This window comes from Podarcis raffonei, chromosome 14 (assembly GCF_027172205.1).
Source record: "Podarcis raffonei isolate rPodRaf1 chromosome 14, rPodRaf1.pri, whole genome shotgun sequence".
Classification (NCBI taxonomy): Eukaryota; Metazoa; Chordata; class Lepidosauria; order Squamata; family Lacertidae; genus Podarcis; species Podarcis raffonei.
Window position 1 is genome coordinate 40,621,487 of NC_070615.1, and position 15,028 is coordinate 40,636,514.

The 15,028-nt window shown below is 43.0% G+C and overlaps 2 protein-coding genes across 7 annotated transcripts in view; both read left to right on the top strand.

The window, feature by feature from the left end:
• MOSMO (modulator of smoothened) overlaps window positions 1-7,301 on the top strand; it is a 45,238-nt gene extending 37,937 nt beyond the window's left edge. For both annotated transcript variants that reach the window (XM_053366041.1, XM_053366040.1), the window contains one exon: window positions 1,335-7,301. In XM_053366041.1, the coding sequence (XP_053222016.1) occupies window positions 1,335-1,519 (185 nt within the window). In that variant the 3' untranslated portion in view covers window positions 1,520-7,301. The remainder of the gene's footprint in view (window positions 1-1,334) is intronic.
• Window positions 7,302-9,491: 2,190 nt separating this feature from the next.
• The window catches only part of VWA3A (von Willebrand factor A domain containing 3A), a 48,022-nt gene continuing 42,485 nt past the window's right edge, over window positions 9,492-15,028 (top strand). For 3 of the 5 annotated variants that reach the window (XM_053364953.1, XM_053364954.1, XM_053364957.1), the window contains exons 1-4: window positions 9,492-10,108; window positions 12,671-12,745; window positions 13,270-13,341; window positions 14,871-14,991. In XM_053364953.1, coding sequence (XP_053220928.1) covers window positions 12,684-12,745; window positions 13,270-13,341; window positions 14,871-14,991 — 255 coding nt within the window. In that variant the 5' untranslated portion in view covers window positions 9,492-10,108; window positions 12,671-12,683. The remainder of the gene's footprint in view (window positions 10,109-12,670; window positions 12,746-13,269; window positions 13,342-14,870; window positions 14,992-15,028) is intronic. The other 2 variants (XM_053364952.1, XM_053364956.1) reach the window with 1 other exon arrangement.

Genomic DNA, 15,028 nt, shown 5'->3' on the forward strand with positions numbered 1-15,028 from the left:
ACATCTGGGACCCACACAGGCAGTGGGATAGGGTAGTAGAATAGGCTGAAGGCTTGTTTATTCCAGAGTGTGCTGTGCCTCTGACCCGAGCCAAATCAAACAGAAGCCAAGTGGGCTGTTTTCCAAACCTCCTGGTCAGCGCACACCCCTATCCTGTTCTCTTAGCAGTGTTCATTTGGGTGCCGAATTAACAGAAAGCTTTAAGCTCCCTCTAGTGGTTTTTCAGCTGGAGTCCTGATAAACTGAATTAAGACTGGATTGGTAGACTGTCTGTTTCAGGTAGGTGTCCCATGGCTACTATAGCGTTCTTTCTTTGACATGAGAAGCCACCGGTCTCCTAGCTTGTGCCTAGGGTGAGACCACAAAATATTCGTTCCAGTTAGCATACTGCCCCCCTTGAGGTACGGCATATGTGTGTTTTGCGTTGAATGTGTACCGTGCTGTCTTCAACTTCCTTACACATTTTTACACATCAATACCCCATCTTTCATTGAACATTTCCAAGATCGCTTACAGTTAAATCAGGAATCCATGAAAATGCTTTAAAAAGCCCCTGTTGATAAAACTGTGGGACAGAACATCACACTAAGAGTCCAGCCATCTAAAATGGAGAGCAACTGAAGGTATCATGATTTACTGTTTGTTTTTTTGAGCTTGGTTTAATAAGAAAATCTTCAGCTGGCATCTAAAACTCAGGACGGTGTTGGGTAAGTGGCCTTAAGGAGGGTATTTATTGCTGGATTATACTGTTACAATGGCCTTCGCTCGAGCCATTCCTTGCCTGATCTCTAATGATGGTGGTGGGAATGATTGGGTAGTACAGAGGTTGCCAACATAGCGCTGATGGGCATACAGGTACCAACAGAGGCTTTCCATGAGGCATTCTGTAATTGAGGTGCCACCACTGAGAAGGCTCTCTACTTGGTAGCCGTTTGCCACATGGCAGCTGGTGAGGCACCCAAGGAAGTCCCTCTGCCAGAGAATTGTAGGGTTGGAAGAGACCTGTGAGGTTCTCTAGTTTAATCCTTTACTGATGCAGGAAATCTGAGGTTCTTAAGTTACAGAAAGGTATATATGCAGACAAGTAGTGCCTTGCAACTTGGGAGATACTCAGAGAACAAAGAGCAACATCCATGTAAGGATCTGTTGGTTTGAATGCCACATCCCTCTAAATCCCAATCCTCTTTCTTGTCCTTTTGAGATGTAGTGGGATGAAACTTCCAAGGCCTGCAATCCCTGGTGGTTGTTGTTTAATGCTATGAGCTATCAACATGACTCTCCCTCTCTCACACACCCCAAGGACTAATCCCTGTTTTGTTTTTATTTTCTTCCAGTGATCCTATTCTGCATGGCGGCCCTAATATTTCCCATAGGATTTTATATCAACGAAGTGGGCGGCCAACCTTATAAACTGCCGAACAACACAGTGGTTGGGTCGTCGTACGTACTGTTTGTTTTATCCATTTTCTTTACAATAGTGGGACTTCTATTTGCTGGCAAAGTCTGTTTACCTGGCTGACAAAGGTCTAGATACTGCTTCACTCGGTCATGAAGGAGAGTAGGACGCCTGTCGCTATCTCGGAAGGATGCCTGCGTTGGGCTGCTGCAGTCTTACCGGAACGAGGAGGTCTCTGATGCGTTCTCACTATGCACTTTGGATTAATTTTTGTTTTTGAACGGAGAGCCTTTCCCACAACCAAATACAGACAGACAGCCTTGACTCATCTCCTGAGCGTCTGGATGCGGTCAGGTGTGCACTGTGATAGAAACTAGTGTAGTGGAATAATTCTTTTCTACACTGAGCAGCGTTATTGCCCCACCCCACCCCCACATCACTGTACTGGACCCATTTTAGATAACTTGACAATTTTGAAAAATCTCAAAAGTATTTATGAACTTTGGTCGACCAGAGGTTTGCCAAGGGAGTTGGAAGTGGGGCTGGCCTCACTCTCTTTAGGAGATAAGCATCTTCCTTCTGTGATAGGCAAGAAGCATTTGCCGCCAAAAAAACCAACCAACCAACAGCTCAACATTACACTAACTGCATCCTGAAGCCAATTGATCAAAAGATGTTCTCGGAAATCTGTTACAACGAAAACGTCTGCCTGCCATCTCTCTCGCCAACCCCAGTGAGCTCTAGAAACACCGTGGAACGTCAGGGTGGCTAGGAATTCTTCATTATATTTATATAAATATATATATATATATATATATATTGCTGATGCAGTATACAGAATATGTATATATATGTTTGTGGGTGTATATGTGTGTGTGTGTATATACACACACATATATATACACGCAGACACATGTTTCTGGAAGAGAGCTCTTGAGCGCTTTGCTAGCAAAACACTGTGGTGTGTAAAACTAGAACTCGATAGGAGAGGGGGGAAAGTGAAATAGAAAAAACAACAACACAAAGCCATTTCTCTGAAGGCTGCATAGCTGGGAAAGTCTTCAGTTTACCTCATTCTTTGTAGCAGCCCTTGGTTTTAACAGATGTTTTGTTATAGGTACAAACAACTCCATACCTTTCTAGGTGCAATTCTAAGTTAAGCTAAGAGGGTTTTGTTCTTTATATGGTAATTTATTTGTATATTGGGGATAGAAGGCAAGTTTGTGTCATACTTTGCAAAGGTCCGATCCCAGTATTGGGAAGTTACACTACTTAAATTATGGGCAACTGAAGTGGGTTGATTTCTCTCCATCTCTCTCTGTTTCTCTCCTCCCCTCCACAACCCTCTTTCCACCTTGCCAGCTCTTTCTGGCTTCACTTATTAATATGAATTTCTCCACAGAAAATCTACCATGAGATATCATCTCAAGTTGGCTACATAACATGAACCGGGTGGTTGGGCAGTAAAAGCTACAAAGAGGGACATACTCTTCTTTCATGTGCGAGTATTAAGTTAAATCCACTGGTACAAAAAAGAGAGCCATATGGTCACTTGACGTCCCCATGCTTTGCCTTGTTCTGACACTTAACGTAGGGCTTGCCCACATCCAGGGGGCCTTTGCAGTTCGTAGCATCGTCTCCCCTCTCATCCTGGTCTCTTAAGAGAGTCTGCCATTGCCAACCTCCTTCAGTAATGGAGGCAGCTCCTGTTTTCTCTGCTCTCCGGCCAAGAGAGCACTTATGGGCCCACCAGAAGTGAAGAACGACCTGCAATAGCCAAAACGGAAGATCTGAGCAACAGTCTTTTGCCAGAGTGTTTCTGAGCAGCAGCACCTGCCTGCCATTCTGGGCATGAGCAGCCCCCATTAAAGCTCCTTAATTCATGTCATCAGGCCCAGCAGCAGCGGTCTGGTTTTCGTAGCTCCATTCATCAGCAGGCCCTTTGCCAGGATGTGGGCTTTGGCAGATGCCTGATGGTTTTGACCCTAGGCGCCAGCCCTGCTCACTTAAGTGATGGCAACTGAGCGGAGCTGGAACAAAAGAAACCCCACACTATTTTGGAAGAAGTTGATAACCTTTGAAATAGTGTTGAATGCTAGCTGCTGGTCCTTTAAGGCAAGTTGCTTAGGGAGTCACTGCTGTTGTACTTTCAGCATAACACATGGTGTTGCTCTCTATTCACGGGTACAACTGATCACTGCAAAGATGTCATAGAATTGTAGCGTTGGAAGGGACCATGAGGAATCGGGAATTGGGAAAATGTAAGGTTACCAGGCCAGCAGCATCTCATGCTACAATCAGGCACTGAGGGGAATTGCTTCCGGCTTCAAGAGAAAGATCCTGACCAATTTTCAAATGTGTATGCAAAATTTGCTGTAAAAACGAGGGTTCTCTGGTAGAAAAATCGTGTATGATTTTCAGAACAACCTTCCAATCATGCAAACTTTCCCATCACAGTATTGTTGCCAGAGGCTGACTTGGATGTATCAGATTCCTTTCTCTGTAGAGTTTATGGATGATTGTGATATATATATATATATTGCCTGGAGTATTTGTTTTAAAAAAATTAACCTGTTCACTCAGCTGGCTGAGGGGTTCTTCACAAAAGAAATTGTGAGCGCTGTTGAATTCTGTCAGCTTTCCTACAATGACACCCTATGTGGGCTTGCTGGTTTTGGATGTGAAAGTTCTTTTAAAAATGCGCAATGTTGGAGAAAACTGGATTGCAACACGAAATCCCATGCAGAGCTCTGAGGAGATCTTCATAGTTTAATGGGGTTAATTTGTTCGCATTTATGAATTGGTACTTAAAAGGGATGAGCAAGCTGATAAAAGGCCTGGCAGCTATAACCTGTTCTATTAAGGGTAAAAATGACACCTTCTCCAAAGGATTATTGTAAATAGTTCCATGGAATAATATGGAGGCGGTGCATTTTCCTAGAAGTTTTATCCCTGGTTTGTTACCTGCCTGGGTTCTTTCTAGGGCTGCCAGTATTGTTATTGCCTCTTCTCTTGTGCAGCATGACATCCAGAAATACAGCTAATGAACTCTTTTCCTGCCATGGAAATGAAATTATATTAGAAACCTTCACCAGTTTAATTTCTACATATCAGACTGCTGTTGTAAGACACAGGAGCAGAGCTTTTTTTAAAAAAACAAAAACTGCAAACTCTTGCCCTTTTACTACATTCTATGTCTTGCCATAGTTAATGACATAAGTACCCTACAATTATCTGAATAACTGTATGGTCCTCTTTTCATACCTTGTTTGCTGCAGGTGCTATTTTGAGAACAGGAATTGGAGCATTTAACCTCGCACAATCCCTGCTTAGAAGGCAGAGTGAATTATGGCTGGGCCAAATCTCTTGCAGCCCTCCCTGCCCTTCCTCTATTCTTTCTTAGTGTGTCTCTCCCCACCCCACCCCAAATTCATACCGCCATCACCTGTCTTCATTGGCACCATCTTTCAGACGTGGGATCTTGCACCCGTATCCAAAGCTCAGCCTGCCTTTCTACATTAGGAAGCTGAATTAAACGCCATCTCCCCTATTTGGAAACATGTGCAAATGGCATTACTTAAGAGCTCTTGGTCGAGAAATAGGAAGACCGTGGAAGCTCACTAAATGGCCATTTATTATTATTAGTTTGGAAGAACCAGGAATGCTCCCAAGCTCCCATCCTTAAACTATTAAATGGAAGGGTTTAATATAAACTGGCCTTGACTTGAGTTTGAAACTGTCCTGAGAACATTTATTAGCAACCTAAGCTGATGGATTTGTGTTCTCTGCTAAACAGGAGGTCAAAGGGTATTGGGAGATGGGTCACATGTATCCAAAATGCATCATGGGAGCCTTAGTAGGGGCAGCGTCAAGACTAGGGCAGAGCGACGCCTGCTTTTCAGCATCACGATATATCACAAGCTAAACATCATGATATACCGATATATATGACATATATGTCTGAAATAAGGATGGAACTATGTAGAGGCAAATGGCATAATGTCCAGGCATCTAGGGGTCTAAAACTGATATGGTTTTTTTTAACATTAACATATTGTTACAACTGTTTTTTATAGTACAGAGCAACAGGGGTGGCAGGAATCATGAGAACAGTGATGACCGACTTCACGGTTTTTCCCACATTGTGATTTTTTTTTTAACATAGCCAGACATCGTGATTCACAATATATCACCATGTCGAACATCATGAAACTGTTCCCACGATGCGGACTTCAAACTGATTTTGGACGGTGTATCGATACATCACCCAGCCCTAGTGAAGACCCCCGCGCCCGCTTACATGGGGGGCATATTTGCAAGAATGACCTCAGCCCACTGTCCCCTTCTTGTAGATCACCACATGGTGACATTTTCCTGACTTAACTAAAAACAGGTTGGGAAAGTTCAGAAGAAGAGCATCTGCCGATGACCTTCTGTGATCATGGAATGTGTCCAGTCTGTATATTGTGAGCGGGAGCCTGGCCTGTCTACAGGTATTTGTGAAAACCAATATAGCTGCAGAATGCATAAATAATTGGTGTGTTATGTTTGTTTAACTTTAATTTCAGTCATTGGGGGGGGGTGGATAATCCTTCTAACTATAAAAAGGAATGGGAGGGACAGAGAGGATCAGCAGTTGCTTTTAATAAGATCACATGGAATGCAGTATTAATTTATAGCAGAAAGACCATATCTTGTAAGCTGTATATAAAACACAGTTTTATGGTGCAATTGTTTGTCAACCTTCTGTCTGTTACTTTTGGGGGGGTCAGCATTGTGTCTCCCCCTTCCCCATACCTAAGAGCATCATGCTAAAATCTGCAAAGAAATATTTGTCGCTTGTATTTGCACAAGGATTTTTTTCTCTTTTTTTGGGAAAACCTGTTACAGGCTTTTAAATAAATGCCTGTCCCTTAATTCAGTTCAGCGTGTGCAACTTTTTTGCCCAGCAAAATCTGCATTGGTGGGGTGAGCATTCACATAAAGCCTTTTGAAATTCTGCCAGCTTTACTTTTAAGAGCAAATTATTTGTATTAGCCCAGTCACACTTACTTTGCTGCTATTTCGTGAATGCCCCAAATTATTCACATGACTCCGAATGCTTTTAACATCCTGGTTCTGGTGAAATGAAGTTCATTCTACAGTCATTTTGACAGGCTTATGGTAAACTTGTCTCTATTTCCATTGTGACCAATAAACTTCACAGCAGCAGCTCTTCCTCCCCACCCTGCTTTTTTGGAGTCTTTTGTGAGATTTCTCTGAAAAAAACCAAACCTGAATTTGTGTCTGTTACAATATCATTTTTTTACTATCCTGTTGCCATTTTAAAGCCTTCTTTTCAGGGTTGAGGGTGGGGAGACGGGAATCTTGAAGCTTAGGCCTTATTTTTCAAATTTACAGTCACTGGAGTCACGCCTGAGATAAAATTGTAGAGTTTAGGGATCTGTTTCCAAGCATTTCTGTTTTAATGACTTCGGTGCACTGCTAAAGCTCACTTTCACACCCCTCTCCTTTCTCCAGTGTGTTATTTCAGTTGCTGTTTTGACCTGCTGTTAAAAAAATATAAAGTTGTGTGAAGGATCCCAAAGCAAAAAGATGAAGGAAATGGCATTTTCAGATAGGTTTTCCTGCCTTGGAGTTGCTAGTTCTGTTTCTGCTACTCCAAGAGATCATAAATGTTTGGGCTCAAGGTCTTCGTGGTGGTCTTCCCCCTTTCCACTGCAACCATATCCTTTTCCAACTGTTAAGGATTATTTTCTAATTGGTTAGGACATTTCTCTCCCCCGCCCCAATTTAATTTCCAAACAAATTGTTAATACAAACTGTATAAAATGAACATAATTTTCTTCACTTGTATTTTTGTTATTGAGCAAGTTTATCAAAATAAATTGTCTACTTAAAGAAATCTGGTTTGATTTTGATTTTATTTTTAGGGTGGTATACAACTGAAACCTTTTCTTGCATATAATTTATTTACTGTGTGTGTGTGTGTGTATGCACAACCTCCTAACATAAAGTGTTCTGACAGCCTTAAAATAAAGTAAAAGCAATTTAAATACCAAATAAAGAGGCAAACAGGACATAAATATGACAAGAAAACAAAAACTCACCACAAAAGTTAAAACAGATTTAGAAACAGAACTGGGAAACTTTGAATTATTTGAAAACTAGGATGGTTAAAACTTTGCTTGGTGCTGAAGACACTGTCAGCATGTCATTGTCATAAACCTCATTTTATTTGCATGCCACCTTTCTATAGTTAAAACCAGTGCCTCCCCCCCGCCCCGTAAAAAAATGTTTAGGGATACTCTCATTTTCCTACTCATATTGAAATACAGTGGTGCCCCGCAAGACGAAATTAATTCGTTCCACGAGTTTTTTCTTCTTGCGAGTTTTTTGTCTTGCGAAGCACGGTTTCCCATAGGAATGCATTGAAAATCAATTAATGCGTTCCTATGGAGACCGCCTTCAGACCAGGTCTGGGGACAGTCTGTCCCCGGACCTCTTCTGAAGGCAGGCCGGGGGAGAATGGCAAGCTCCGGGGACAGAGGTGAAGGGGCAGCGCTCCTTTGCCTCTTTCCTCGAACCTCTTCTGTAGGCAGGCGGGGGGAGAACGGCTTTTCTTCCCACCGCCAGCCTTCAGAAGGCTGTTCTGAAGGCTGGCGGTGGGAATAAAAGCCCTTCTCCCCCCACCGGACTTCAAAAGAGCTGCGGGAAGTCCGGCGGGGGTCCAAGGGATTCCCTCCCAGCCCGCCCCGCTCCGCTGAAGTTTAGAGGGAGCCTGTGGGGAAAAACTCAAAAAAAAAATCGTTTTGCGAGAAAGGCCCATAGGAAAATTTGTCTTGCGAAGCAGCTAAAAAATCAGAAAACCCTTTCGTCTTGCGCGTTTTTCGTTTAGCGAGGCATTCGTCTTGCGGGGTACCACTGTACTGCACCTCAATGAGGCCAAACGTAGATTCACAAAATGTTTAGGGGTATGCGTACCACCCCCCTCCCGGGAAAAAGCACTGGTTAAAACCATCCTTGAGGCGCCATACAACATGAAAAAAAATACACAATTAGAAGCATAACAAGAGTCATAAACTAAAGAAAACTCATTGGAAAAGTACACAACCACACTAAAGAATAAATCCACATAAAAAGGTCTAAAAATGAAGACACGAAGTAATATCAGTAACGGCAACGGCAACATACCCCAGCCTGGAAAATCTGTTCAGCAGCCTCAATTTTCGTAACTGGAGCTGGTCAGGCCAGGTGAGAAAAGGCCAGCAAGGGTCTTCCAGGTTAGCAGGTCTTCCAGGACTTGAAGCAGCGGAATAGCCAGGGGTTTTATTTATTTATCTCCTTTTAAAGAATCATCTCAAGATAAAGATAGAGTTGAAAGTGGCCTGAACGATTTAAAAACAGTTAAAAAACAGCAAATACATTTGAAATACATACCCATGACTGGGTGGATGCGAAGGCAACAATGAGGAATGACTTGCCAAACAGAGAGAGAAATCTGATTTTTATGAGCTGTTTACGCTGTAAGAATTTGCTTGGAAATGTCCTTTTTTGTTAAATTGTCCCTCCTTCAGAGAGGAAACTCAGGAGCCCACATTACACGAGAGGGAAGTATAGCAACATGCTTGGGGAGGGGTGTGGTACCCCTTTAACTTCAAATGGGACAACCGAAAACCCATTTTTTATTTGTATTTATTGCATTTCCTCCCAGGAGCTTAAGGTGGCGTACGTCGTTCTCCCCGTTTTATCCCCACAACAACCCTGTGAGGTAGGTTAGGCTGAGTGACTGGCCTGAGGTCAACCAGTGATCTTCATGTCTGAGTGGGGATTTGAACCCTGGTCTCTCAGGTCTTAATCTGACACACTGAACCACACTGGGAAGATGTATTTACTGTTCTCGGCGCATCTACCAAAACGGACAAAATTCTGATGCAAAAAATCCTGTCAGTTACAAAGGCAAGAATTGGGAACCTCGTGCCCAGGGGCTGAATGTAGCGCTCCAATCCTCTCAATCCGGCCCTCAGAAATCTCAGGTGTCGCACCCTCTGATTCTGCTTCATGCTTTCTCTGAAAGGTTTTCCCCAGTGGAAATGCATCCTTGAACTCTGATCAGGCTTCATGCTTGCCTGGATGAAGGATAGAGAAGGGAGTCTTATGTGTAGAAACTAGGCTTTTGTACAAAGACGAAAACCCGCATTTGTGGCCCCACACGTCACTGAGATATGGCACAGTGACAAGGGTTCGCCTCCCTTGTTTTAATGCGGCTGTGGGGAACCTTTGGCCCTCCAGATGTTGCCAAACTGCAACTCCCATCACCCCTCGCCCATTGGTCGTGCTTGCTGAGGCTGCTGGGAGTTGTAGTTCTGCCACATCTGGAAGGCCAAAGCTTCCTCATTCCTTCTAAAAGGTGTCAAAATACTCTCTTTTTTTGGTCCTACACATGGTTTTCTCTTTTGGCCAAGTATATAAAAAGCCCCCAGACAGAAACATGAATTGCTTTTCCGGCAGATTAATTCGCCATGTGCCTCTGGAGACGCAGCCGTGTTTCTCATGCAGATCTTTCATCTCCCTCCATCCGCTATGGAGAATGGTTGCTTCTGTTGCCGTTGGCAACGAAAACACAGCTCAGGCCAGGGGAGTGTTTGCTCCTGGATAAAGCCTGGCTTTACTTGCACAGGGGAAGATGCATGGCAGTGTGAGCGATCGCTGGTGAGTCCCAAGGCTGCACGGCTTTGTAGTGGTCCTAGCAGAGGAAGGGTGGTTGGGATGTGAAGAAGCAATGGTGTCCCGACCTGTGGGAGGATGTGCTTAGCTCCAAAACTGCTTTGGAAGAGCATCGTGTGTAGGGTAGTAGTAAACTGTGCCCCTGAGTATGTGCAAAGTGCCTTTCTCCAGTCACTACCCAGGGCTCCTGATATCCACCGTGTCTCCGGTGTGGAGGGAATACTTATAACTGATTTGTTTTATCTAGTGTGATTTTCAAACAGTATATATCCATCATATGCACTGAAAATCTGTCATAAAAAAACTTTGCTGCATTGTAGAACTTTTTAAAATTTACTGCATGTTGTTGTAGGTTTTATAATGTGAATGGCTTTGATAATTTCCCACTGAGGTAAAAAAAAAAAAAGCAGTATACACATTTTCCATTTTATTGTATGTTTACTAATTTTTGAGAATACAACTGTAAAAAATGTACCTCAGGTACGTTTTCTATTTTAAAAACCTTGTTTGGAGTGGGATACCAGCTTACACCTTAAAATGACTTGCTTTTTAAGTTTCTTCCTGTCAAGTGTGACAAATACTTAGGACTGTGAATTTTTAGTTGTCACTTCTCAGTAAAAAAAAATAATCAGTGTCAAAATTCGGCCTGATTAGGAGTTCTGGAGAACTCGAATAGCTTCATTATTCTGTGTCATCTTTGGCTGGTTCTGGACAAAATGTACTCTGGGTGTCCAAATGAAACAAAGTGAAATATTGTAAGTGTTATAAAGCGACTAATGCATTTCAACCCACATCTACAAGTGCTGCATTTCAGATTATTCCATGGTCTGATCAGAACTATATCAACAAGCCCTAAATTATTTGGGTTTATGTATATATTTTACCTGTCTTTTTCATCGGTATGGAAGTATTCTGAATTTACATTTGTGTGTGTGTTTGCTACATACCGTACAGACGGGTGCCAGAGACCACTGAAGAAGAAACATGTTGGTGTTTTATAATATACCATTTTATATTATTCCGTTTTATGTCATTTAGATATTCATCTCCCATTTTGTTTGCAGTTATAAGTTTTACCTGGTTCCACAGTAGGTTGCCCTACTGTAGAATAATAGAATTGTAGAATTGTAGAGTTGAAAGGGACTCTGAGGATCATCTAGTCCAACCCCTTGCAATGAAGGAATATGCAGCTATCCCTAAGGGGATCGAACCTGCAACCTTGGTATTATCAGCACCATGCTCTAACCTACTGTAGGTCCTAGACCAACTGTCTAACCACTGCACCACACCTTCCTAAAGCAGGTCATCTTCTGTACAGCCAATTTTTAAGCTTTTTACCTTGATTTTGATTACAACAGGGGTGGAGAACCTTTACAGCAGGCTTCCTCAACCTCGGCCCTCCAGATGTTTTGAGACTACAATTCCCATCATCCCTGACCACTGGTCCTGCTAGCTAAGGATCATGGGAGTTGTAGGTCAAAAACATCTGGAGGGCCGAGGTTGAGGAAGCCTGCTATACAGTCTGAGAGCCACATTTCCTTCTGGGCACCCTTCTGAGGGCCACATGCCAGTTGTGGGTGGCGCCAAAGGCAAAAATGGGCAGAGCAACAAATGTAATTTTTATCTTTGCACAGTAGCACCTCCCTTTCTCCCTCCCTCCTCCATCCAGGCAAGATGGAGGCCCTTTCCGTTCAAGGAGTGGTGCATCCTGGGGGTGCTGAGCTTATAGCCCATGAGACTCGTTTAATCTCAGGGTTGTGGGTTTGATCCCCACATTGGGCGAAATATTCCTGCATTTCAGGGGGTTGGACTAGATGACCTTTGTGTCCCTTCCAACTCTAACATTCTATGATTCTATGTCAGGGAATGTGGCTAGACTAGAGTGATTCCCAAAGGCTAAACAGAGAGGAGCATGATGAGCCACATTTGGCCCCCAGGCTCCTCATTCCTGCCCTACAAAATCAAGTTTCTGTTCAGTAATAAAACAGACCCATTCATTCCACTCAGCTATAAGTGGTGTCCAGCTGACGTGTTAATGAAAATGGTCTATCAATTGCTCCCTCACATAACACTGAGTTGGCTTGCTTGTTTGGGCAATCTTATCAGCCATTCTTTCACGGATGGTATAACTTGAGCTCTTCAGGGACGGGCAAAGGCAATCTTAGCATCTACCAAGTGGCTGAAAGGAAGATGGCGGCTCAAATTTTTTTCCAGAGATGTAAGCTTTCAAATGGCACAGAACTCGCTAGGAGGCAGAGACTATATTCAAATAATTTTTAAAAAGCACTAATTTCTCAGTGTTATGGCAAAAGGGAAGGACCAGTTCAGCCACGCAACAAAAATGCATGCCAATCTTGTAATGAGAAAGCTAAAAAGAAGGGGCATTAGGTTCCGTCCCCTACATGTTACAATATTAAAATGCAGTTGCTGCTGCTTTGTGATACTCAAAGGACTGTAGGTCAAATGATAATAATAATAAATGGTGCGCTAATTGTTTCAAAGCAGCTATTCCCTTTCTTTTCTTTTCTTTTAAAAAATACAAAATAGAAGATCCAACAATATGTCGAAGGGGAAGAAAGTGGCAAGTTTCTTGGACAATGCACAATTCTTGGAAAAAGTGGGGTAAGCGACTTGTAGCTTTTGAACAAGTTGGATACGGTGGGCAGACTCCTACATATTACAATATTAGAATGCAATTGCTGCTGCTTTGTGATACTGGCAGCGGCGGAGGAAGCCACTTGAGTGCCCTATGGGTGGCGCACCCATAGGGGCAGGGCGCACCGCGGGGCCTCCGGTGTCTGCCTGCCTCCTCCCACTCAGCCACCCTACAGCTGGGGGGGGGAGGCAGTGGGCATTTGGGCAGCGTGGAGCCTGAAGGCGCGCAAGCCACCACATCTCTGCCAGGAGAGACTCATGGCTCTGGCTCACTGCAGGTGCCACGGTGAGTACCGCTCGGCATTTTGTCACACACACCCCAGTGGTGACACCGGGACAGCCTGCTCCTACTGCACCCCGCTTCCTCCGTCCCTGGGTACTAGAAGGACTGTAGGGCAATACAAATAAAATAAAATAAAATAAAGTGTGCTACTTTTTTCAAAGGCGCTCTTTTCTTTCTTTCTTCTTTTAAAAAAATAAAAAAATAAAAGATCCGACAGTATGTCGAAGCAGAAGAAGGTGGCAAGTTTCCTGGACAATGTGCAGTTCTTGGAAAAAGTTGGGTAAGCGACTTGTAGCTTTTGAACAAGTTGGATATGGTGGGCAGACTCTTTACAGTTGGAAGGTTCCACCTAGGTTCAGCTGCTGCTTTTGTATCTATCTCATTTCATCACCAAGGGTTTGGTATAAGAACTTTGCACAGTGGGTGGAAGGCAGGGAGTCCATCCATAGCTCAGACTCACAGACTGACTAATGATCTGACATGCCATACTCACTGATATAGACAGCAATGGGCCGTTGTCACAGCAATGGCTTGGCTGACCTTGCACCTGTTGGCTTATCTCATGAACGGGATGATAATAAAATCTCTCCATGTCCAGTTCCTCCAACAATTTCAGCTGATACTGGCACCAATTCTGTGCCAGCAGCATGGCTGGGGGGGGGGGTTGCCCATGGCAGCTATGGGGCTAAGAGATAGCAGGTTGTGTAAAGGGTTCCCTGGTAAATTTGCAGCAGAGAGGTGATATTTGAACCAGATATTTCCTGATTTGTTGCTCAGTTTCATAGACTGCTTTTTTGTCTGTTCCATCAGAAATAGTCTAGGTGCAACCAGGCCTTTTCAGGGTAGCAATGTTGGATATTGTTCCTGTTGATATTAAATATGAATTTAATGCATACAGTGGTACCTTGGTTTATGAACTTAATCCGTTCCAGAAGAACCAAAGCGTTCTTAAACCAAGGCGTGCTTCCCAGAACAGGGGGACTCAATTTACAAATGGAACACGCTCAACAGGAAGCGGAACATGTTCTTATTCCTAGGCAAAGTTCACAAACCAAAACACCTACTTCCGTGTTTGCAGCATTCTTAATTCAAGTTGTTCATAAACTTAGCTGTTCTTAAACCAAGGTACGACTGTATTCACCGTTTTTAGCTTCATATTTTGAATGTTATATCTGTTTAAATACACTGCCATGGTATTTTTTAAATGGTGGATGGCTTATATATTAAACAAATTAAATAAACACACACACTTTTTAAAGTACAGTCTTTCCCAAGTTTTCCTAGGAAGAAACCATGTGAAAATACCCATCTGCTACTTGCCTGTTATGTACGAGAAATAGTGTTCTCGCATGGTGAGCACACACTATCTGTTTACATCTCTATTAAAGCAGTTGCATATCGTGGAAAACTTGCTACTGCTATATTTCTCCATGGAAAACTGTCCGCTTTTAGAAACACATCATTTCATAAAATTTATTAGCAGCATAATGAATGAAGGCAAGTCATATTGTGTATTTTGAATCAATGCAGTACTAGTCAAATCTGAAATCAAAGTTTTTTAGGGTGCCTATCCCTCCGAAACACATATACTTGTGCACAGCTCTTTAGGCTTACTAAATATACATCGAAGAGGCTAGGCAAGATCTCCCATGAAAATTTTCCCAGCTTCCCCACTTTACTGCATTAAAGTGGTTTTGACTTAAAGTGGAATGCTTTAGCAATTACATTGCCGGATGTGTATAATGTCTGAAAAGAAAGGAAATGACTAGCTTTGTAATGCCGCATGATAAGAATCCTTTCCCCCTCCAGTGTAAATTCAGTATCAAATGCCACTTTACAAAAAGGAAGCCCATCTTTGTGGAATGTTTCTGCAGCAGTCTCTGATGAAGGACTATTGGTTACCAATATCAACCAGACACAGGATTTATTGGTAAGTCAATATCTGTATTATGTGCACTCATCTCCTG